The sequence below is a fragment of the Lipomyces japonicus genome (assembly GCF_038497905.1).
Source record: "Lipomyces japonicus strain CBS 7319 unplaced genomic scaffold V1514scaffold_1, whole genome shotgun sequence".
Classification (NCBI taxonomy): Eukaryota; Fungi; Ascomycota; class Lipomycetes; order Lipomycetales; family Lipomycetaceae; genus Lipomyces; species Lipomyces japonicus.
Genome location: NW_027117813.1, coordinates 319,104 through 339,742, shown reverse-complemented (window position 1 = coordinate 339,742; position 20,639 = coordinate 319,104). Strand labels below are relative to the sequence as shown.

At 43.4% G+C, this 20,639-nt stretch overlaps 10 protein-coding genes across 10 annotated transcripts; 6 read left to right on the top strand and 4 right to left on the bottom strand.

Annotated features, from left to right (window-relative positions):
- Positions 1-82: 82 nt before the first annotated feature.
- Positions 83-1,924, top strand: V1514DRAFT_323464 (PIG-M-domain-containing protein). Its single transcript, XM_066926247.1, has 2 exons — positions 83-1,143; positions 1,201-1,924. Exons 1-2 carry the CDS (start codon positions 485-487, stop codon positions 1,712-1,714), a joined length of 1,173 nt encoding a protein of 390 aa, XP_066786175.1. The 5' UTR covers positions 83-484; the 3' UTR covers positions 1,715-1,924.
- Positions 1,855-3,792, bottom strand: V1514DRAFT_323463 (uncharacterized protein). Its single transcript, XM_066926246.1, has 2 exons — positions 2,336-3,792; positions 1,855-2,287 (listed from the first exon to the last, which is right to left on the bottom strand). Exons 1-2 carry the CDS (start codon positions 3,360-3,362, stop codon positions 2,001-2,003), a joined length of 1,314 nt encoding a protein of 437 aa, XP_066786174.1. The 5' UTR covers positions 3,363-3,792; the 3' UTR covers positions 1,855-2,000.
- V1514DRAFT_317245 (uncharacterized protein) lies at positions 3,723-4,139 on the top strand (the record flags this gene model as incomplete). Its single annotated transcript, XM_066925831.1, has 3 exons — positions 3,723-3,865; positions 3,923-3,987; positions 4,045-4,139. 3 exons carry the CDS (start codon positions 3,723-3,725, stop codon positions 4,137-4,139), a joined length of 303 nt encoding a protein of 100 aa, XP_066786173.1.
- A 51-nt stretch (positions 4,140-4,190) lies between these two features.
- Positions 4,191-10,357, bottom strand: V1514DRAFT_365163 (uncharacterized protein). The gene is made up of 4 exons (XM_066929803.1): positions 9,364-10,357; positions 5,712-9,287; positions 5,164-5,641; positions 4,191-5,109 (listed from the first exon to the last, which is right to left on the bottom strand). Exons 1-4 carry the CDS (start codon positions 9,991-9,993, stop codon positions 4,385-4,387), a joined length of 5,409 nt encoding a protein of 1,802 aa, XP_066786172.1. The 5' UTR covers positions 9,994-10,357; the 3' UTR covers positions 4,191-4,384.
- V1514DRAFT_323455 (uncharacterized protein) lies at positions 10,330-13,296 on the top strand. The gene is made up of 6 exons (XM_066926245.1): positions 10,330-10,808; positions 10,876-11,570; positions 11,630-12,417; positions 12,482-12,651; positions 12,714-12,954; positions 13,013-13,296. The coding sequence occupies exons 1-6, from the start codon at positions 10,544-10,546 to the stop codon at positions 13,203-13,205; spliced, it is 2,352 nt and encodes a 783-aa protein (XP_066786171.1). The 5' UTR covers positions 10,330-10,543; the 3' UTR covers positions 13,206-13,296.
- A 48-nt stretch (positions 13,297-13,344) lies between these two features.
- On the top strand, positions 13,345-14,695 carry V1514DRAFT_323454 (RER1 protein). The gene is made up of 2 exons (XM_066926244.1): positions 13,345-14,141; positions 14,195-14,695. The coding sequence occupies exons 1-2, from the start codon at positions 13,682-13,684 to the stop codon at positions 14,332-14,334; spliced, it is 600 nt and encodes a 199-aa protein (XP_066786170.1). The 5' UTR covers positions 13,345-13,681; the 3' UTR covers positions 14,335-14,695.
- An 11-nt stretch (positions 14,696-14,706) lies between these two features.
- Positions 14,707-16,897, top strand: V1514DRAFT_5308 (uncharacterized protein). Its single transcript, XM_066930051.1, has 2 exons — positions 14,707-15,009; positions 15,088-16,897. The coding sequence occupies exons 1-2, from the start codon at positions 14,806-14,808 to the stop codon at positions 16,651-16,653; spliced, it is 1,770 nt and encodes a 589-aa protein (XP_066786169.1). The 5' UTR covers positions 14,707-14,805; the 3' UTR covers positions 16,654-16,897.
- Positions 16,674-17,838, bottom strand: V1514DRAFT_5372 (S-adenosyl-L-methionine-dependent methyltransferase). Its single transcript, XM_066930053.1, has one exon. The coding sequence runs from the start codon at positions 17,798-17,800 to the stop codon at positions 16,694-16,696; it is 1,107 nt and encodes a 368-aa protein (XP_066786168.1). The 5' UTR covers positions 17,801-17,838; the 3' UTR covers positions 16,674-16,693.
- On the bottom strand, positions 17,756-18,907 carry V1514DRAFT_5720 (uncharacterized protein). The gene has a single exon (XM_066930065.1). It carries the CDS (start codon positions 18,800-18,802, stop codon positions 18,005-18,007), a length of 798 nt encoding a protein of 265 aa, XP_066786167.1. The 5' UTR covers positions 18,803-18,907; the 3' UTR covers positions 17,756-18,004.
- Positions 18,902-20,116, top strand: V1514DRAFT_323443 (cytochrome b5-like heme/steroid binding domain-containing protein). The gene is made up of 2 exons (XM_066926243.1): positions 18,902-19,664; positions 19,946-20,116. Exons 1-2 carry the CDS (start codon positions 19,013-19,015, stop codon positions 20,011-20,013), a joined length of 720 nt encoding a protein of 239 aa, XP_066786166.1. The 5' UTR covers positions 18,902-19,012; the 3' UTR covers positions 20,014-20,116.
- The last annotated feature ends 523 nt before the right edge of the window (positions 20,117-20,639 follow it).

Here is a 20,639-nt window from a genome sequence, read left to right as displayed (position 1 = left end):
ACGACAACGCACTTAATTGTTGATTACCCGGACCTATATTATATAGAGTTCTACAATCCAATGTCTAAACACGCAAGCTGGAGTTCCCGCAATTTGAATTTTACAATCAATTCTTGCAATTGGGCACTGACATATAGGAATTGGTATACGGGCTCTGGTTCGGTGATTCAGTAAAAGCCTGTGCTCTATAAAAGTTGGGCGTAGGAGCCACCCGTTACGATTATTATTGGGTTTGAGCGTGGCTTGAGGTTTTTTGCTATTGGGCAAACGGGCAAGAAAGCTGAATGTCAAAATAAGTTGATAGCATCATAGTTTTTGCCAACGGACGGTCATTGATTTTGAACTAAGAATAAGCTTACAATCATATTATACTATTGTACATTTTGATTTGCTGTGGACCGAACACTAAGTAGTCGTACAATTGCTTTTTTAAAAAAAAAGATTCATTATTCCATATGCACATCGATTCTTGTCATTCTATAATATGAAACTTACAACCACATCACTACTAGTGTCAGCCACGCTGATAAGAGTAGTGTTCTTTTTTTACGGTGTTTATCAAGATGCGAATGCAGAAATCAGATTTACAGACATTGACTACTTTGTGTTTACGGACGCGGCCAAGTTCACCGCTTTGGGAGGCACGCCGTACGACCGTGCAACATATCGTTATACTCCTATTTTGGCATGGTTCCTCCTTCCGACCACAATTTATTTTTGGTTTGGGAAACTACTTTTTGCTCTGGGTGACTTGATTGCTGGATGGTTAATGCTGAGAATATTTCATTTACGTGGCCTCTCGACCGAGAGTGCGTTAAAATTTTCCTCGGTTTGGTTATTGAATCCCATGGTTGCGACAATCAGCACTCGCGGCAGTTCGGAGGGTCTGTTAGGTGCCATGGTTATTGCATTGCTATGGGCATTTTATGAAAAAAAAGTTGTCCTGTCTGGATTCCTTACTGGATTTGCAGTTCATTTTAAAATTTACCCAATCATTTATATTCCCTCTATATTATGGGCTTTGGATGATAGTCCCAAGCTTTTGGGAAATGGATTTTTAAAATGGGTTAATAAAGACAGAGTTAAGTTTGCTTTGGCAAGCGTGGCATCATTTACCATTTTCACCGCATTAATGTATTTTGTGTAAGTGCTTACTGACTTTATATTTTGATTAACGCACAATTAACTTATGTTGGTCAGTTATGGACACCCATTTCTTTTGCACACATATCTTCATCATTTATCTCGTTCCGACCATCGACATAATTTTTCACCATATAACATCCTGCTGTATATGACATCGTCACCAAGCGTGGAGCATAAGTCACCATATCCTTCGCTAGCGTTCATTCCTCAACTATTTATCTCAGGCATTTTTTTCCCATTTATGTTGGCCAAAAAAGATCTTGCAAAGACCCTGTTCGTGCAAACTTTTGTTTTCGTCACATTTAACAAGGTTTGTACTAGCCAATACTTTATGTGGTATCTTGTATTACTGCCATTTTATCTTCCAAATTCTTCCATGCTGAAAAACAAGTTTTTGGGAATTGGTGCGCTGTTACTATGGACATTAGCTCAAGTACTTTGGTTACAACAAGGATTTGAATTAGAGTATCTTGGAAAAAGTACTTTTTTTCCGGGGATATTAGCAGCCACTCTCATTTTTTTCCTTGTCAATATATGGATTGTGGGAGTGGCAATAGATGATATATAATATTTAAAACCTTGGGTTGAAAATGTTGGTAATTTGGTTGGTTATAGAAAATTTCGAGAGAAGTATAATGTGCGCAACAGCAAATATTATATTTTCTTTTTTATGTACATTTTTGACTACATATTGTGATAGCAATAGTGTTGTGCTATTTAATGCAGATTGTAATTTTTATCTAATAGATACAAATACAAAAAAAAATAAAAAAACCTGGACTCCTTAATCAAAGTAACCTAAACAATAATACACTATTATTCCAGACGTAAAAAAAATAAAAAAATAAAACTTGCTATTCCACGTAGAGACCGGTACCGCCCCTAATTAAAGACTCCACGTCGACGCGCCTAAAAATACTAATGCGAGAGATGTTCATCCAGTAATGAGCCACCTTGTTTTCCGAGATTAAAATTAATTGCGTATCAGAAAATGTACTATTAGTAAAATTCAAATGTGCCGTGTGACCTTGAGCGTTTACAACTTTAGCACCGGGCCATTCGCGCTCCGTGCATATGCGCTCCGTGTGTGACAGGTCGTCCACAGTGAAGCTATATTCGCCACGAGGAATGTTTGGATCACCTTTTAAGTTAGATATAGAAAACTCGTTTCTTCAACAATAGTCCTTACCTGTCAGTTTTATTGCTTCTAGTCGATATTTTGTTGGCTGGTGAAACAGTATGAACTCACCTCCATGACTCGAATAATCGCCAACCCAAATACCTCGATATGGAAACTCTGGATTGCGTTTCCACAAATCATCTTGTAATCTTGATATTGTTTCAACAACTTCTCCCATGCTAATACCCAACAAACCTCGATTAGAGAACGTGATCCATTTCCGCAACCGAAACACATCTGGTGACGCATCCTGCATGCGCTTGAGATGATTTCTAAACCCACTCGTGCTAGTATTTCTAGCTCGATCCTTGGATGGAATAAGAAACGGTGGCCATAAACTCATTGAAGGATAAATGCGCTCCGGCAAAATGGCCGCGGCTCGGAAAAATGTTGTGATTAACCCTCGAGGACTGGGTGGTTGTTGAATTTCGTTATTTTCATCATAACATGCATGCGCACTAAGCCGTAATATCGGCAAGGTTGATCTCTCAAGTCTTGGAATAAAATCTTGAATTAATATGGAAGGATTCCTGCTCCATCCTATTCGAGGTGGCAGATTTGCCAAATCTCGCACGCAATAAAACTCATGCGCTTCGATCGCACCATTCTCAGTATTGTACCGTGATACGTAAAATGAACCCATCAGCTCTTTATCACCATGCCACACGCTGGGGGTAAACCATGTATGCTCCCTCAATGCCTTGAACATGTCTTTAAATAAATAATAGGGATTAGCTGATAGTTCCGCACCTGGCGGCAACGAAGGTTCAAGTAATGGCAGGCACAGTGGCTTCCATAGTTCGTCGCTTTGTTCAATTAAATATCTAATCCTTTTGCATGTGCTTTCTAAGTTGATCAGGCTTTCCCCATCGAGGTTGAAATAAATCTGCAGTTGGATCTCATTGGGCAGATGTGCAAGCTTGCAGGCCTGAAGCTTTTGTTGGTCTTGGCTTTGCTCCGCTTCAGTAAAACAAACATTAGCGTCACGCAAATACATATGATTTCTGTCCGCCACGGTATTGAAATTTGTCGCCATTTTGGCGGATTACAGTAACCTATAGTAAATATAGTGTCCGCCAGTGACACGCTCTTTCTCTGGCTGTTCAATTTAAAAAAAAAAATCAATTAAAAAAAAAATATAGCATCAACAGTACGTATTAATCAATTGATCCCTTGGCATTTCCTGATTCCCAATCTCCTACACTATAATGTTTTTTTTAAGTGATGATGGTAGTTGCTGAATCACACGAATTCTAGTTTGCGGATCTGTTCTTGTAGTGCAATCGCGGTTTTCCCCCGGAATCCCGACGATTACCGGATTCGGTACAAGACTTAATTTGTGCAAATCCTTTAATTGGAGATTTTCTAACGAGGTTTTATATAATACGATCCAATAATGTCTAGTCGAAGTCCACAGTCAAAAAATTCGGCGACAGGACCTACAAGAATTTCAAAGCCGGCGATCCCCGTCAAGCCAGCAGCAGATCCAACAGCCGGGAATACAATTTCGTCGTTTAAAATCAATCCAAGGACTTTAGGGTAGACTCGAATTAAATTTAATGTATTTGGTTTTTATGATTGCTAACGTTATTGCAGATATCGACTTATTATTGTGTCGCTGCCATTGCTTGCTATCTCAAGCTACATTCTATACAAGCGAGGCTAGTATTACGGCTAATAATCAAGGTCTTAAGGCGGCACGCTAACATCAAATACAGAAATTCTAGGCGAACCTCAGAGAAAACGAGAAGGGTTTCTAACTTCAGATGGCATACCTGTCAGATATGAAGACGTTAAGGATGACGAGAAGTAATTCACCTAGCTCACAGTCGTATAGATTAATTATTATTACTCTTTTCCCCGACCCCAGCATATGTAAAATAATAGAATACCGCCTCCTGTCATAATGTTCATTAAAAAAACGATTTGTATATACAAACAAAAGAAATAAAAAATGCAATTTCATTAAGAATCTTGACAAATAATTGAATAATGTCAGCCAACTATACATTAATATTATGTGTTCCTGATAATTTGTCATCGATATCCTTCGTGACCTCAGCTATTTATGTCCGCGATAATCTCATCCACCGAGGCTTCAGCCACGTCGACTGACACCTCGGGCTTCCCATATGATGCCTCTGAAATATTAGGACTCTCTGAATTAGTGGCATGGTTTAAAATACCGTTGCTGTCCACGCTTTCTGAAGAAACGTCGATGCTTAGTTTGGCACTCGTGTCCTTCGCTCGCCTGGCGGCTCTTCTTCTGGCTGCCCTTGCATCGCCGGCAGACGGACCAGCAGCGCGCAGTTTGGCTAGCAGATTGTCCATTACCGCTGTATTTTCTGACGTCTTCTTTGGTGTCAATGCACCGTTTTCAATCGAAACAGTGTTCTTTTGCGAATCCACAAGATTCTTTCGCCGAGTTTCATATAACCTCTGTTCTTCTTCTCGTGCCAGATTGTCCTTTCTAGCCTTTTGGAAATCAGCCACGAAGTTGGCAAACTTGAGAAAAAAAGTTTGACGCGATGGCTGGTCACCAGCGTCTTCACCAAAAAATTTCAAAACACTGTCAAATGTGGTTTGCGTATTTCGAAGATGTTCTTGCAAATACTCTTTTCTCTTTAACGCGTCAGGCATAAACGGCACGACGACTTTAAGAACCCTATCTTCGGGATGAAATATGCTTTTATCCGACAGGCTTCCAAAGTCTAAAGAATCCTGCACGTTCTTGATAGTTTGACTGAATTGACGACAATCGGACTGAACCTGCTCAATAGATACTAAAAAAAAATTAGGTTTAAGAATATCATTTTTAAAAAGGCGCTTAAACTTACTCTTGGCTGCCAAAACAACAGGCTGCAAATCTTCGATAAAACCTTGAATACCATCAAAAGAGTTCCGCACAATTTTTTCCACGTAATTAAGAAATGTCATTACGTTCTGCTCATCCTTTGTAAATGCCAACCTTTGTAATGTTCCAATTTTAAATCCGGTCGCCTGTTTGCTGGAATCATTCATGTAATTACCCACGGCAAGAATGATGTCAAAAAGAGATCGGAGATTCTTGGAACGCCTAACAGATTCGCTAGCTTTATCCAGCATCTTCAACTTGCCTACAAGTTCTTCGTAGTCTCGTTCGATGTTGCGGGTCAATAACAGCGCACGCATTCTTGCTCGCCAATATCCTTGCAGATTAAAACACAACGCCAAATATATTTGGTCAGCACGAGTCAGCTCCGACGGATCTTTTTCAGGACTGCGTTTTCCATTGGGATCAGCCCAGCTTATGCTATATGGAAAAAGATTCCTTGACTAATAAAATGAAAATTAGATTTCCATCAAAATGAATCAGTCCAGAAAGAACTAAAAAAGATGAACTTACCACAGAATCAGGAACCCTAACCAAATCTTCTTTGGAAAGAAATTCCAAAACGTTTGAATTATTCATCACGTCCCGATCACATCGCAAAATTTTTAAAATTAAATCTTCGACTGCAATAGCAGTAAATGCATGAAGATTTATCTCAAACTGTTGGGCCAAGTCTCGTGAAATAAAAGTCTTTTTCTCTTCCGCAACTCTTTTTGACCCGCCAGTAAGTTTCTTTGCCTCCTTGGCTGCAAAAATCCGTTCAACTTCGTCAAAAACACCCATCTGATAAAGTTTGCTATAAATTCCAGCACGAGTAATCTTTTGTTTCTTCTTTTTCGACTTGAATGAATCAGAATTATTTTTAGCAGAGTCATCCAAGGGTTTCAACCTCAAGTTCGGTACATCACCAGCTTCATTATCTTCATTAACGCGGTTATCTCCTTCTTCTTCGTCTTCATCATCATCATCATCATCACCATCATCATCATCGTCGTCCTCGTCGTCCTCGTCATCAGCAACATCATTGTCATTTGCAGCCCAAAACGTGTATTCAACAGCTTCAAGTTTTTCCCAATGCATAGGCTTTAACTTCCGTCGCGGGCGAATGCCTGAAATTTGGGTTTCATTCTTTGCTGCGGTAACCGTACGGCTACTCGGTGATCGTAATCCAAATCCAGGAGGAGGTAATGGTGGAGCAGCTGGAGCAGATCCATTAGGAAGCGGTGGCGGCGGCGGTGGAGGAGGCGGCGGTGCACCAAAAACACCAGGAGGAGGAGGAGGTGGTGGTGGTGGTGGTAGTGGTGGTGCACTGTTTGCATTTTCTTTAATACCAAAAATTGCAGGAGGAGGTGGCGGTGGCGGAGGTGGTGGTAATGGTTGTGAAGAAGAAAGAGAATTTTTAGCTTCTTTAATTCCAAAGATGGATAATGGTGGCGGAGGTGGTGGAGGTGGAGGTGGAACAGACGAAACAGGTTCAGTCGTTTCTTTGATCCCGAAAACTGCTAGTGGTGGAGGTGGTGGAGGCAAAGGTAGAGCTTGCGCTTGAGGTATATCTTGTGAATTGACTTCTGTCGTGTTAATTTTTGTTTGAACATGATCTTCCTCTTCTTTTTCATCTAAAATTTTTGATAATGCAGGTAAAGAAGCAGAACGACCCATAGCCGTGCCCTCACGATCGATGGCTGCAAGAGCAGAAGCCATAACATGGTGAGGAACGCCATCTAGCAGTGATGATTTGATGTACTGAAACTTCGACTGACTGGCATCCGAATCACTTGATTGTGTCACCATGATTGCAGGTTCAGAGTTTGAACTAATTATTTTAGGACGATTTAATTGTTCAGTCAACTCATCGGTACTTGGAATTGCTACTGAGCCTTCAGGAACAATCACTGATCCCTCAGATATAACCATATGACCGTCAGAAAGAATTATCGAATCGTCCGGAACTATTATTGATCCTTCGGGCAAAATCATTGATAAAGTAGCTTCAGTTTGGTCCTCGTCTTCGTCATCACTGGCATCAATTTTTGGTATTACTTGCTTCAATTCTGATAAATAAGCAGTTGATTGTGATCTAATAAACGTCGAATCTCTGGGCAACGGCTTACGCGGGCCACGAGGCTTAGAAATGGTGACCATCCTTGCCTTTTGCTCCACAAACGAAGTGTCGTCAAAATCCTCGTCTTCCTTCGTAAGAGGCGACCATGATGACGAAATTGACGAATGAAAATTATCTGTGGTTGATGAAATTGAACTTGACTTGTAATGCTGTGATGGTTGTCTTAGACCCATTGGACTGGTTGTCTTGCGAGCTACCAAGTAACTCTCACTCGACCTTGAACTTCCAAGCAAAGCACTCTCCGAGATTGATTCAAAATATGCTTTTTCTTTGGCCTCACGTTTGACGACTTCCATCTTGTCACGTAGTTGAATCAATCTGGCTGTCGGTTCAACGCGCGAATCCCATGCCCGGCCTTCTTGCCTGTAATAATTTTGCTTGCGAGTCAGTTGATCGTCCAATCGGTCGATAATATCTTGCTTATCTAAAACGCCGGTCTTAACGGCCACGCCGCTTGACTCATCCACAATCTCTTCACCAAGCAGTAACAAGTAAAGCTCTCTGATTTCTGCTTCAGAATTTTGAATCTGCAACATGTGAGATCGCCTGATTTCGTCTAGCTCACTTCGAAGTGCGTTATTCGCCCGTCTTTGTAGCGATATTATTTCTGACTGCTCTTCCATATCCTTTTTCAGCTTGGCAACCAAACCATCGGCCCCTAGCGCGACTTGTCGTTCCATGGCATCGCGTTCCATAAGCGCCTGCTCGGTACGCTTGTTAGCCTCGATGGATTCTATAATGGCCCGACGAGCTTGATCATCAGAATACATCTTATTTAATATTTCTTGAACCGAAAACTGCAACGTGGTCCGCAGATCGCGGTCCGGCATTATGCGGTCCATCACGATGTACGATAAAATGCCATCAATCAATTTAAACGCATGCGACCGATCATCGTTGGGGTTATCGCGAACCAGTAACAAGTGTTGCATAGATGAGACAAAGAAGTCCTCAGATGGAGTACCTTTCACTCGCTGCCAAATGTCTTCCGCAATCTCAACCGGATCGTCAAGGTCTCGAATCTCGTCTTCCTGCCTTTGGTCCATAAGATCTTCATAATCCAGCGCGGCCACATCCTCATACTGTTGAATTTGCTCGTTTATTAAATCATAATTAAATTCTTGCATGAGCTTCATTATGCTTGACAGGCCGGCTGCTTTCAATTGAGCTCTAATATGAACTCGGACCTTGATATCCTCAGAACCTTGGGCAAGAATATTTATCAACAATAGCGTCGCCACGCTGTATTCCATCAACAAACTCTCTGATCCAACACCTCCTGCTCTAACTTCTTCCGAAGCGCCAACAAGAGAACCCATCCTGCCTCGACCATTTAACGTAGATTCCACAGTTCTAATCCAGGCATCAAACCGACCTTGATCGCTTAAATTTGATTTAAGTTGATCAAATGCATTGATAACTTGGGCATGTCCATGAGGACGAGCCCAATGAGCAAGAAACGTCAAAATATCCGTGATAATTTTTCTACTTGCCAGGCGAGGTGACACGATTGATCCAATCACGGCTTGAATGCATTTCGTCGACCTTAAAGCTTCATCTGCGGCATCTTCGAAATTAAGTAACGCTTTAAGACATTTTATCAAATCATATTCCTTATCAAGGTTGGTCGCATCCGTATATTGTGTATATCGATTATTGATGTGCGAAATGACCGTGCATAGCGCCAACTGGCCCTGAGCGTCGCAAAATTGCCTTACCCAAACTATCGGCTCCGTTCTCAGGCATACCCAGAGGTTCCCCAGTTGCTTAGATGAGATTGACCGATCCATGATCTTTCGCACGTACCATTCCGGAGTGTTTTCATTCTCCCGCATGTTTACTCGTTTACGCTCATTCTGGTGCTCTGTTAACGCGTCTTGATAAATCAGCATCCATTTCTTTGACGTTGGATAATTAAGCATTTGCTGCCTGGCTTGTTGTGGTAATGATTTAAAATCGCGCTTGTTCTAAATCAGTAGTAGTTAGTCACCAAAATTCAAAATTTTCAGAATGGACCAAATATAACCGAGTCTCTTTACTTACCATCAAATCCTGAAACATGCGTTCAATCTGAGTATCATTTTTAGGTTTGTCCAATTTAAAATCAGCAGCTGCTGCTGCTGCTGCGGCAGTAGTAGCAGACATGACAGATGCAGATGACGCGGTCGAAAACCGGGAACTTTGAATAACCTTTGGGGTACGCTGATAAATGCTCGACTGATCATCGTAAGAGTCAATTGAATAAATACTGCTGCGACTCGAACCGGCGTTATCAATGCTGTTTGATCTTGCCTGGGCGGCCAAACTGGTGCTGGATTTCTGTGATGACACGCTTGACGTATGCACTAATTTGGCCTTGCCCAAGATGGGTGACCGAGCACTTTCCTGAACCGTATCATACGATAGCCCGGTAGTCGTAGTATTTTTGACATTGCTTGCTGGTACTGATGAGCCAGAACTAACACTTGGCATTAATATCTTGGCCGTGCCCGACACTGATGAAGTTGACGACGAACTCTGCCGTCGTTGAATTGACGGTTCGGTAGAAGTATCCGGAACAGGCGGACTTATGGATGGCCGCTTGTTGGTGGACTTTGTATGCTTCCGCCGAGTGAGAAAAATCGAGCCTGCGCCTGAGCTCTGGCGCGTTGGCGCAGGCGGTTGATGCTGCATCGGCCCGTTTGTCTTTGCCCACAGATCAAAACGGAACCTGTTGCCAATCCGGCTGCGGTGAAGATCAAAATTTGGATATGACTTGTGTACACCGAATTGCACACGGATCTTTCCCTTGCACGGAACCTTGTGTGTAAGATAACGCAAATGGGTATTCTGTCGAGCCAACAAAGAAAGAAGGAAAGAAAAACCAACAAGATACTGCTCGAGTGGTCACTTTCCATCCAACTTGCTAAAAGTAAAAGGGGGTGTTCATAAACATGGTGCCCATGTCACGGGCAAACCGATTGTAAAATCGAGGCGGGCGGCCCCTGAATTGGGTTGTGAACCATTCATCATTGCATTATACCTGAACAAAGTTGAAAATACTAATGACAATGTTACACGGAGAGAGTTAATAGTCATCAAGTTATTAAGACATATTTTGTTAGGTTTAAACTGGTCTGATCCTGCAATTCTTGCGTCTGGGGCGGCTTTGCTTATAAACTGGCTTGAAAAAAAAGGAAAGCATTATAGCAAAACAAACAAACAAACCTTTAGTAAATGCAGCATGAGCGCGTCACCAAATAGTGCATGGATAGCAGCTAAAAAATCGTTGTATGACTCCGTGTTTGACGCTGCTGATCGGGCGTCCGACTTGGAGCTCCTGCGAGACGATGCACATGCCGCGCGGATCGCGTCTGCGGACTGGAGCACGATCACGTCGTGGATGGTGCCGAAGCAGTTTTTGCATGCTCCGGATGGCACTGTTTTATCTGCGATTGATAGATTACGGTCAAGCAGGTTACTTGACAGAGTATTGGATTGGTACATTGGTTAGTTCTTAACGGGTGTGGTGTTCTAATGCAGCTGGCTGGTGCTAACAACAGGCTCGGGGTTTAGATGTCGTTCGCACGCATTTCGCCGTGAACGCGTTGCCGGTCGTGAACCGCAAGCCTCACGACGGCTCACTTTCAAATGAAGAATCTGTGGTCATCGAGCTGCAACGGACCTTGTCCACGTTGTGCGACGCCCTACGTCATTACACGTACCCGTTGGCGTTCGTGCTGCCCAGTGCTGATGCGCAAGACGAGCGCGCCAGGGTTCGGTTCAGGCTTTCGTTACATGCAATGTGCGACATTGCATTGTCGGATTCCAAATTTCAGTTGTGTGCGCGCATGTTTATCGAGCACCAATTGCAAGGCACGATTGCCAACTTCAATCATGACGATCTGCGCCGGCGACGGTTCATTGAACAGGTTCGAGTCATCAGGCAAATGATAAACTTGCTGGAAATCCAAGGCTTTATGGAAAAAATAGTCGCCGAAGTTTATTATTCTTTTATTCAACTTTACGTGCTGACAAACTATGCCAAGCAATGGGCAGAAGATGAACCGGAATCGGTCGTGCGCAAATTGACCGACTTGGTCCAGGGTCCGATAACCGAATACCTAAGCATGCTTGTTCGTCCGGAACAAGACTTGCGAGTTAGATTGTTGGACCTGGCGACAGAATGCCTGGTAAGGCTTCGGATTGAAGAAATGTTTGATATTGTTATTTATTTCCCAGACTCAATGCCGTCATTAGAAGATTTAAAGGTATGCAAATTTGCAAGGAGTATATGTTAATTGACTTGTGTTTTTAACATGTGATTTAGGCATGCATGAAAACTCAGGAACATAGAACATTGTTGGTATCCTCATTTCAGAACTCGTGTCGGAACCGGCTACTGCATTGCGGCGCAAACACGTACGACATTATCTCTTTTTACATGTCCACGATCCAAGTGTTTAAGGTTTTGGAACCCAGAGGAGTTTTGCTCGACAAAGTGTCCCGGCCGATTCGGCGGTACCTTCGAGATCGAGACGACACCGTCAAGTGCATTGTTCATGGCATGTTGGCAGTCGAAGATGCCGATACCGGGGATCTATCCGAACTTGGTAAAGAACTTGCAGACACTTCAGGTGGTGTTGCCAACATTAATGGTGAGGGTAATTCCGGTGATGATAACGATTACTTGGACATGAACTGGACGCCGGACCCAATCGACGCAGCGCCTGATTTCCGAACAAACAGGCGCAACTTGGACTTGATTTCTTCATTACTATCGTTGCATGATAACAAGGAAGTCTTTGTCAAGGAGATCGTGGTCGTGTTGGCCAACCGGTTATTGCACGCACCAGATTACGGTATTGATCGTGAACTGGTGCAACTGGAATTGCTCAAGCTCCGGTTTGGCGAGTCCGAATTGCAGAACTGTGACATCATGGTGAAGGATATCTCTGAAAGCAAGCGAGTGGATTCAAACATTTTTAATTCGTTAAGGTCAGATCGGAGTGCTAGTAATGGTGATGGTGATCAAGTTGTGCACGCCAGCATGTTATCGAGACTGTACTGGCCGGCACTTAAGAATGAAGATTTGAAATTACCAGATATTATTGAAAAGTGCGTTTTACATTTCAACACCAAAATATTTTTTCTTAAAATTTTTATTTTTTTTTTTTTTTAGGCAACTGAAACATTATTCAACCCGATTTTCGGCGTTGAAACTGGCAAGAAAACTCACATGGATGAAGCATTTGGGCACGGTTGATATCAAGCTTGAATTGCAAGATCGCACACTTGAATTTACGGTATCACCGGATCGTGCTTCCTTAATTTATCTTTTCCAGGATAAACGTATGTAAATCAAAGGATTTTTTTTAAGATTTTGAATTACTAACAGAGGTGCATGGATTTAGCAATGTATTCACTCAATGAGCTTTGCAAATCGTTAAATCTTGACGAAGCCGTGATCCACAGAGCAATTAGTTTTTGGATAAAGAATGGTGTTATTAAGGAAGATAGTGACCAAACGAACACGTACGTATTATTAGAGACTGCAGAAGAAGCACCGGTCAAGAAAATGATTTTGGATGATGCTGCCGGGTCATCAGTTCAAACGTCAGATGAAAAAGCGGCAGAAGAAATGCGCATTTATTGGTATGTTTTTTTTTGGTTTTTTTTTTATTGAAGCTAACATGGAAACCAAAAAAAAAAGGTCATATATTGTCGGCATGTTAACAAACTTGCAACAATTACCATTAGATCGGATCCAATCATTTTTGAAAATGTTGATACCCAAGGACATGGGTTATTATCGAAGCATTGATGAACTTTGCGAATTTTTAAATTTAATGGTTGCCGAAGAGAAATTAGAATTTTCGACAGGCATGTATCGATTAAAGAAGTGAAAAGACTTGTAATGTTATGTTTATAGTAAATAATTTTTTACGATATTTTCATTTTGAATAAATACAAACGTAACGGCCGAAAAAGCATAGCATAAAACGGGGCAGCAGCGCCGCTCACAATCTTCCTTCGCCCTTTTTTATTTATTTATTGCAATCCTCGGAACTGTCAACGAACAACTGTACTACCAACACAGTTTTTTTTTTTTTTTTTTTTTTAATTTTTTAATTTGTGTTGCGGTCAATTTTACTGCAATTCAGCAATTTGAACATTGCAATTGAGCATTAAAAAACAAAATAAAAAAAAAAAGCGGAGCGCAAGAAGAGTGATAAGATAGTAATACGATATAGTGTGTAAACAAGGATTCTAAAGAACAAGGTGTTGCAAGTTGGAAAAGAGCACGGCCAAAGACGCTGAGCAATCAAAATAACAATTTCAAACCTCAACAAATAAAAAAAAAAAAGAATTACGGGATAAAATGGATTCACTAGAAGAAAACAATAGCACACCGTTTCAAGCCGTGGCTGCGCATACGACAAAACTGGCACAACAATTTCAACTTTATCTCGATCAATCAACGCCGTTCGTCTTTTATCGATGGACCGGATCAGTCGTGTTATTAATAATTTTTTTTCTAAGAGTAATTTTGTCTCAAGGTTGGTATATCGTTTGCTATTCGTTAGCGATTTACTTGTTGAACCTTTTTTTGGCATTTTTGCAGCCAAAATTCGACCCATCGTTAGAACAGGACCTGCAAGAACGGGATACCGAGGAAGGCAGTGCGAGTAGTCAAAACCGATCTGAATTACCGATAAGTAAAGATGATGAATTTAAACCGTTTATTCGTCGATTGCCAGAATTTAAATTTTGGTACTCGGCCACCAAGGCCACTGCCATTGCGTTCGTGTGTTCTTGGTTTGCCATCTTTGACGTGCCAGGTGAGTTTTGAATTGGGGATTTGGAACCAATCACGGTTACTAACTTTTTGTAGTGTTTTGGCCAATCTTGTTGATTTACTTCTTCATTTTGTTTGCCATCACCATGCGCCGACAAATTCAACACATGATCAAGTACAGGTACTTGCCATTTGATCTTGGCAAGGTCAAATATAACCGTCGCTCAAACTATTAATAAAAGAAAATTTTTTTTATATTTTGTTTGTAAAAAAAAAATAATGACCGATTTTTCCTCCGCCGGCTTCACAACAATACAAGAGAACTTTTTTTTTTTAAAACTACTGCATAGTTATGTTTTAATTTTTTTTTTGGTGTTAAATATGATTCCTTATCAAAAATGAGATCAATCTACGTGGGTAAGACAAAAAAAATGAAAATACGTATAAGAACGGAGAAATAAGATATGGTAGGTTTTTTTTTTAAAATGAAAAAAAAAAACTATGAAGTTAGTGGTGATTTCCTTTTTAATATTATTGTTCTTGACTCTTATTGTTATAATTTGTATTATGCTTTTAAATATATATAATTTCAATATGATTTTTTTTTTGGTATATTCTTGAATTTGGTAACAGGTTTTAACTCTAATTGAATTTTTGATTTGGGCTTTCCTCGCAATCTAGAAAAATATCGATAATTTGGTTGAAAGATGCCACCACCTAGAAAACCTAAACATTTATCATCATCATCGTCATCTAAAAAACAATCATCATCGTCATCATCATCAGGAAGGCAAAATAATCGGTCATCAGGAAAGAAAAAATTCGAACCTCAAACTGAAGATGAATTCTTATACGTGGGATCGATCGAGGAAGAACATGGGGACCGATGGTCGGTAGGCGACCCTGATAAGGTAAGAAATAATTTCTCTTTAAGTTGCTTGCTTAAATCTATATATATATAAATATTAACATTAATTTATTTATAAAAGGCACATCGATTTTACGTGCGAGCATTAGATTGGTATGATCAATGCCTGACACGGTTCCCATCATCGTTCGACGCGGCTTACAACAAATGCAGACTTGAGTTCCATGTTTTTCAAAATTTTTATGCCCGTACTGTTTTGCTCTCTCCCACGACCGCCTCCAGTAATGATGGTGCTGGTGATACAGCTTCGTCGCGACGCCGGCAGGACCGGGTCGACATTTTGGCCAAGATCCTGGCCGACCATGAACAGGCATTGTCATTAGCCACCGCGTCAACCAACAAAACAAATAATAATAATAATAATAATAATAATAATGCCATAGCGCATCAGTTGCCATCAGATCTGTTGTTTAACATGGCGCAAGTTCAGGTAAGCCTTGCCGAAGAGCAATACGCGCCGGACCCGTTCCGTGCCGCGTTCGACACGTTCGAACGCACGTATGCAGTGCAAGAAGCCGAATTGGCAAGCATGAATTCTGAAATCAGCAGCATGCTGGACCACCATGACGCGACCGCGGCAGATGGCGGCGAGGACGAGCAACAGCACCCGCAAGCAGAGGAATACGCAACCGTGATTGAACCCACCACGCCAGCGTCGCTGCTGGAAACCGCATGCGCGCAACTGTCATGCCTGATTCCAATCTACACGATCGCGCTCACGTTCTCGACTCGATCGGCCGGACCGGTGACCGAGTTGGCATCAGATTTGCAATCAGCCGGGAACTTGGTCATGCATCGCATCAGCCGATTACTCAGTGCCAGGCATGAGTTGGGATTGACTTTAGCAACAAATCACGGCGAAGATGGCGACGACGTGATTGCGGACGCGGGGTTGATTGTAACCAGGTACGTTGCTGTGTCCGGTTTCCCGTTCGACCATCCGATCGGTGGCAACCTGGACAGATTGATTGCCATCTGGGCGCCATCATCATCCGCGGCATCATTTTTAGACACCCAATTACTGGCCGATCATGACCAGAACGTGCGACTGCGCGACCTGCTCGATTTTGCACCAACCGAATCCCCGGCTAGATTTTTGGCCCAAGCTGACATGTTTACGCAGTTCGGCCTGTTGGCCGGGTCTGATCAGAATGCTGACACGGCTTGGAAAGCATTTTCGGTAGCAGCCAAATGCCTGACTTCGGCAACTGCCTTGGCGGCCAATCCAAAAAAAGCATCAACAAGTGCCACCACGATGGTTATTGGCGCTGGCGACACTTGGGCAAACAAGTTAGCTCAAGTCAGGATCTGGATCACGCGTGGTGATTTGGACCTGCTGCGAGCATCGTTGTCACCAATTAGTGACGTGGCATCAAGAAATCATGCCGTGTTGATCAAAAGTGCTGAAGTGTATTACCGAAATGCGGCAAAAGTGGCATCATCCACTGCACAGGTCGATCCCGAAGTGGCAGACGCCGGTCGCGAGGCCAGGATTAAATCTGCCGTCGTGGTTGGCGACCGTGACGGTGTCGTGACTGAGCCGCAATGGCAGGACGTGGTGGCTGAAGCGGTTGAAGACGCTGTGTTTAGTGAGGAGCAGGTCAGGCAGCTGGTTGCAAATGCATAGATGAATAATGTACATTATTAAAAAATTTTTTTTTTTGTTTTTACAATTCAAGTGATTTCGGAAGGTCTTGCCACCACCAGGCTGAAGAAGAAGAAGAAGAAGAAGAAGATGATGATGATGATGAAGTGGACCCCCAAAACAAGCCATAATGAGCCGCCAGCAGGTCAAACTCTTCACGTTCGTCTAAAATTTCAAGCTTATCGATGCGAGCAATCTCGTCCTGGTCATACCAATGATCAATCACGAACTTGATTGAAGCCGCGCGCATGAACTTGGAGAAGCCGAGGTCCCGATACCGGGTTGCGTTTGCCAGTAATGACGGGTATGCGTTCACGGACGGCATCGTGATTCCTCTGAGGGACAAGTTTTGTAACATTACGGTACCGAATTGATCATTGGCAGTAAACGGTTCGTATGACACGATTGATAATGACGAAGATGAGAATGCCGTCACGAACGAGTTAATGACCGTGTTGGACACGTCCGGTTCAAGGTAACATAAACAGCATTCAGAAAGTAATAACGTGGGCACGTCTAATCGCAGGTTAACTAATAGTGACGTTACCGCGGTGGAAGTCACGAGCCGGTTTAGATCGAGTCCGTGTAACGTGTATGATGGCGATTTTACCGGCGTGACGACCAAGTCTGGTCTCAATCGCACGCCGCGCCGTGAGGACGACAAGGACGAAACAAGGGAATCATCAATATTATATTCAACCGGTCCCGGAATAACATTATCAATTTCAGGCACGTTTTGAATAATTATTGCCTTGCGCATGACCGAATCAGGGAAATCAATTTCATGATAAATCAAGTTCTTTTTGTCTTCGTTTGTTGTGCGGGCATGAAATAACGTGAACGGCCTGGCATCTGAGCCAGCGCCAAGTGAAATAATTTGCTTAATTGATGATTGATCTTGATTTGATATGAATTCATGCACGAGCCTGGAGATCGCGGTCGCACGCACGAACGTGCCGCGATTGATTAGCGGCAACGTCTTACGCGCCGGTGCATGCTTATTATTATTGTTGTTGTTAATAAAATAATGCAAAAACGGATCTTGAAAATATCCAGCCTGAATGGCAGCGTACTTGGTCAACAATGCGTCCGTGTCAGTTTCCTTGACAGCCCTATTGCGAGACGACATTGGTCCGGTTTCTTAATCGTGGGCTGCAATGGCAATAACAATTTACGTGTTATGGATTTCAAGTTCGCGATGAATCAAGATTAAGGTTTCGCAATAATTACATAACACACCTAATTAAACCCCTGGAATTTATCCACCTCTTTCGCTCCGAAAATCAAAAAAAACACCAAATCACAATGCAAACCAATTTGTATAATATATATTCTAGTAAAAAACTAACGTCCGAACTTCAATGCTTTCACGCGGGCGCGGATTTTCAGGTGACGACGGGTCCGCAAACGCGGAATGCGGCGTGCGCTTGGCCACGTCAGGTTTGGAATCGTAACATTTCAAAAGCACGGCATCGTTGGTGGTCATGCCAGGCCGGTAATAATATTTTTGTGATTGATTAAATTTTACCTGCCCGGTCGCGCCGGTGCGATCACGGTATCGATGTTCGACAGCGACAATGTCATGATCCGTCGTCGTGCTGGCGTCACCAAACGCGAGCGGGAATTCTTCCACCGGGCCGGTAATGGGCTTCCAGTAGTTGATAATCTGAAACCGGCCAGTTAACAACTTGTCGGCGTCATCGGGACGGTGCAAGCGCACGCGAGCAGCAGCGGATTCGGTAGTTTGATCAACGTGCACGATGTGCACCGGGTTGCGGTTGCCGTGCCGGTTGCGGATCGTGTGGTCGAACACGACCACGTCGGCCGCGCCGGTGCGGTCCTTAATGGCCGCGATCACGGCAGGGTAGTAAGTTTGCACAATCTTATCGTCGTCGTGCCAATCGGAAAATTCATGAATCCGGTGATCGAATTCAAACCCATTGGCATCGAGCGAGAACGAGTCCGCCGTGGCGGTCGTGATTGGCGTGACCGTGACCTCGTGCTGTACGGAGGAGAAGTTCCGGGTCGGCGTACCGGCCGGCACGTCGTAGGCAATGTTATACGGCACTTCTGCCGGGTCTTCTGGTGGCTGAAAAAAATTGAGTGTTGCGGTGACAGCAGCAGCAGCCATTATTTGTATGTTTTGCACGGTGCAATTGTAATGGTGGAATGCCGGTTGTTTAAAAGTTGGGATTTAAATAACTAGTTGGTGGTTGTGAAGTTGGTTAATAAGCTCATTAATAATCAACTTGCCGCCACTCTCCATCGCCGACGTTGACGTAAAGTTTTAATTTTTTATTGTTTTAATTAATTTTCTTTTTGTTTTATTGTCGTCATTCAGATGTCATTTCTGTGGAGAGCCAGGAAGCCAACTGGCGATGACAAACCTGTTGATGTGGGCCAGTTCCCAGCTGCGGATTCAGCCCAGCGGGTGAACAGTAATAGTAGCAGTAGTAGTAACAGCGGCACATCGTCGTCGTCGTCGTCATCGTCATCGTTATCATCACGCTTGTCACGACAGAGTGTAATGGCACCGCCAGATCAGGCACGACCGCTTCCCAAGTTTAATTTTGATCATTTGGCAGTGCCAGCAGGACCAGCAGGACCGGCAGGACCGCGACCGTCCGTGCAAGGTCGTGCTCCTCCGGCACAAGCATCACAATCACAATCATCCCGACACCGGCCTGCTGGCGCACGAGCAAAAATCATTCTCGAACCAGGGTTTTCGCAACTCGATTGGGCGGCCCTGGCCAACAGCGGCCGCGACCTGTCCGGCCAACACGATTACGCGGATCATGACAGTCATGACAGCATTATCAGCAAGTCATCACGAACAGTCACGGCAGACGAATTACGACAGCACACAAATCAAGATGACGCGTGGACGTGCCTGGGCGGGCGGGTTTACAACATCACACCATACATGAGATTCCATCCTGGCGGTGTGCCGGAATTAATGCGATGCGCTGGTCGTGACGGAACCGCCTTGTTTAGTAAGTTAACTATTTTTTTTATCAGTTTTGCATTCATTTTTTTTTTTCTTTTTTTTTGGATTGAGTGACAATTTCGCGGTTGTTGGGATATTGCTCATAGCTCATGAGATAAAAGGAAAATTTAAAAAAATAAAAAAAAAACATTCGCACGGTTTTCTTATCCTTGTTTTTTTTTTTTTTTTTTGCGCCTTTCCCTTTGTTCTCTCGGCTGGGCCGACCGGATGACTCTGACTTCTTACGCGTTGTAAGCCAGACTGACTAACATTTTTGGTTGCGCACAGACGCCACGCACGCTTGGGTGAACTATGACCGCATGTTGCGGACTTGCCTGGTCGGTCGCATGGTTTAGATACGTACGTAACTTAATTTTAATCTATAGACAATACACATTTGTAAATGGACGTGTCGGAATTGTACATCGAGCAAGAACGGAATATAAGTATCTTGCCAACCCCCCTTTCCTCCACAAGTGTTCACTAGTTGTTTTATACATTGTCTGCCTCACTTCCCTCACTCTCTTGCGTTTTTTCCCCTCATGTTCGCCACGTACGCTCAATCTTACCGCCTGGCATCCACTGCCCGATCAAAATTAGCATCCGCAGCCGGCAAGGCCGATCATGACTTGAGAGTACTCGTATGCCATGCAAACCTGCTCGACGCAGTCATGGCCCACTTGGCCCGGCCTCCCAAGCCTGCCATGCCGCCGCCACCGCCGGCCTTTCACCATGTTCAGCAAAAGCCCGTGGTCGTGCGCACGCGTGAACTCAGCAGCATCGATGAGGGCGACGATAACGACGACGACGACGATGATCGCGACTACGATGATGACCATGACGACGTGTTTGAAACATCCGGCCACGTCATGTTTGCAACCCAGGCCGGCCCGGTTACCTACAACGACGAACTACTATGCTCATCATCATCCGACTCCGACTCCGACACGGACTCGGACTGCGCGTCAGTATCGGACGACGA

Coding starts and splice junctions, on each gene's coding strand:
- V1514DRAFT_365163 (XM_066929803.1), bottom strand. CDS start 9,993: ATGCAGCATCAACCGCCTGCGCCAACGCGCCAGAGCTCAGGCGCAGGC. Junction 9,288..9,363: donor GCATGTTTCAGGATTTGATG/GTAAGTAAAGAG, acceptor CTACTGATTTAG/AACAAGCGCGATTTTAAATC. Junction 5,110..5,163: donor TGTTGTTTTGGCAGCCAAGA/GTAAGTTTAAGC, acceptor ATTTTTTTTTAG/TATCTATTGAGCAGGTTCAG.
- V1514DRAFT_5308 (XM_066930051.1), top strand. CDS start 14,806: ATGCCACCACCTAGAAAACCTAAACATTTATCATCATCATCGTCATCT. Junction 15,010..15,087: donor CGGTAGGCGACCCTGATAAG/GTAAGAAATAAT, acceptor TATTTATAAAAG/GCACATCGATTTTACGTGCG.
- V1514DRAFT_323463 (XM_066926246.1), bottom strand. CDS start 3,362: ATGGCGACAAATTTCAATACCGTGGCGGACAGAAATCATATGTATTTG. Junction 2,288..2,335: donor AGAAGCAATAAAACTGACAG/GTAAGGACTATT, acceptor CTAACTTAAAAG/GTGATCCAAACATTCCTCGT.
- V1514DRAFT_323443 (XM_066926243.1), top strand. CDS start 19,013: ATGTCATTTCTGTGGAGAGCCAGGAAGCCAACTGGCGATGACAAACCT. Junction 19,665..19,945: donor TGACGGAACCGCCTTGTTTA/GTAAGTTAACTA, acceptor GGTTGCGCACAG/ACGCCACGCACGCTTGGGTG.
- V1514DRAFT_323464 (XM_066926247.1), top strand. CDS start 485: ATGAAACTTACAACCACATCACTACTAGTGTCAGCCACGCTGATAAGA. Junction 1,144..1,200: donor ACCGCATTAATGTATTTTGT/GTAAGTGCTTAC, acceptor TATGTTGGTCAG/TTATGGACACCCATTTCTTT.
- V1514DRAFT_323455 (XM_066926245.1), top strand. CDS start 10,544: ATGAGCGCGTCACCAAATAGTGCATGGATAGCAGCTAAAAAATCGTTG. Junction 12,652..12,713: donor TTATCTTTTCCAGGATAAAC/GTATGTAAATCA, acceptor GCATGGATTTAG/CAATGTATTCACTCAATGAG. Junction 12,955..13,012: donor GAAGAAATGCGCATTTATTG/GTATGTTTTTTT, acceptor CAAAAAAAAAAG/GTCATATATTGTCGGCATGT.
- V1514DRAFT_323454 (XM_066926244.1), top strand. CDS start 13,682: ATGGATTCACTAGAAGAAAACAATAGCACACCGTTTCAAGCCGTGGCT. Junction 14,142..14,194: donor TGCCATCTTTGACGTGCCAG/GTGAGTTTTGAA, acceptor AACTTTTTGTAG/TGTTTTGGCCAATCTTGTTG.
- V1514DRAFT_5372 (XM_066930053.1), bottom strand. CDS start 17,800: ATGTCGTCTCGCAATAGGGCTGTCAAGGAAACTGACACGGACGCATTG.
- V1514DRAFT_5720 (XM_066930065.1), bottom strand. CDS start 18,802: ATGGCTGCTGCTGCTGTCACCGCAACACTCAATTTTTTTCAGCCACCA.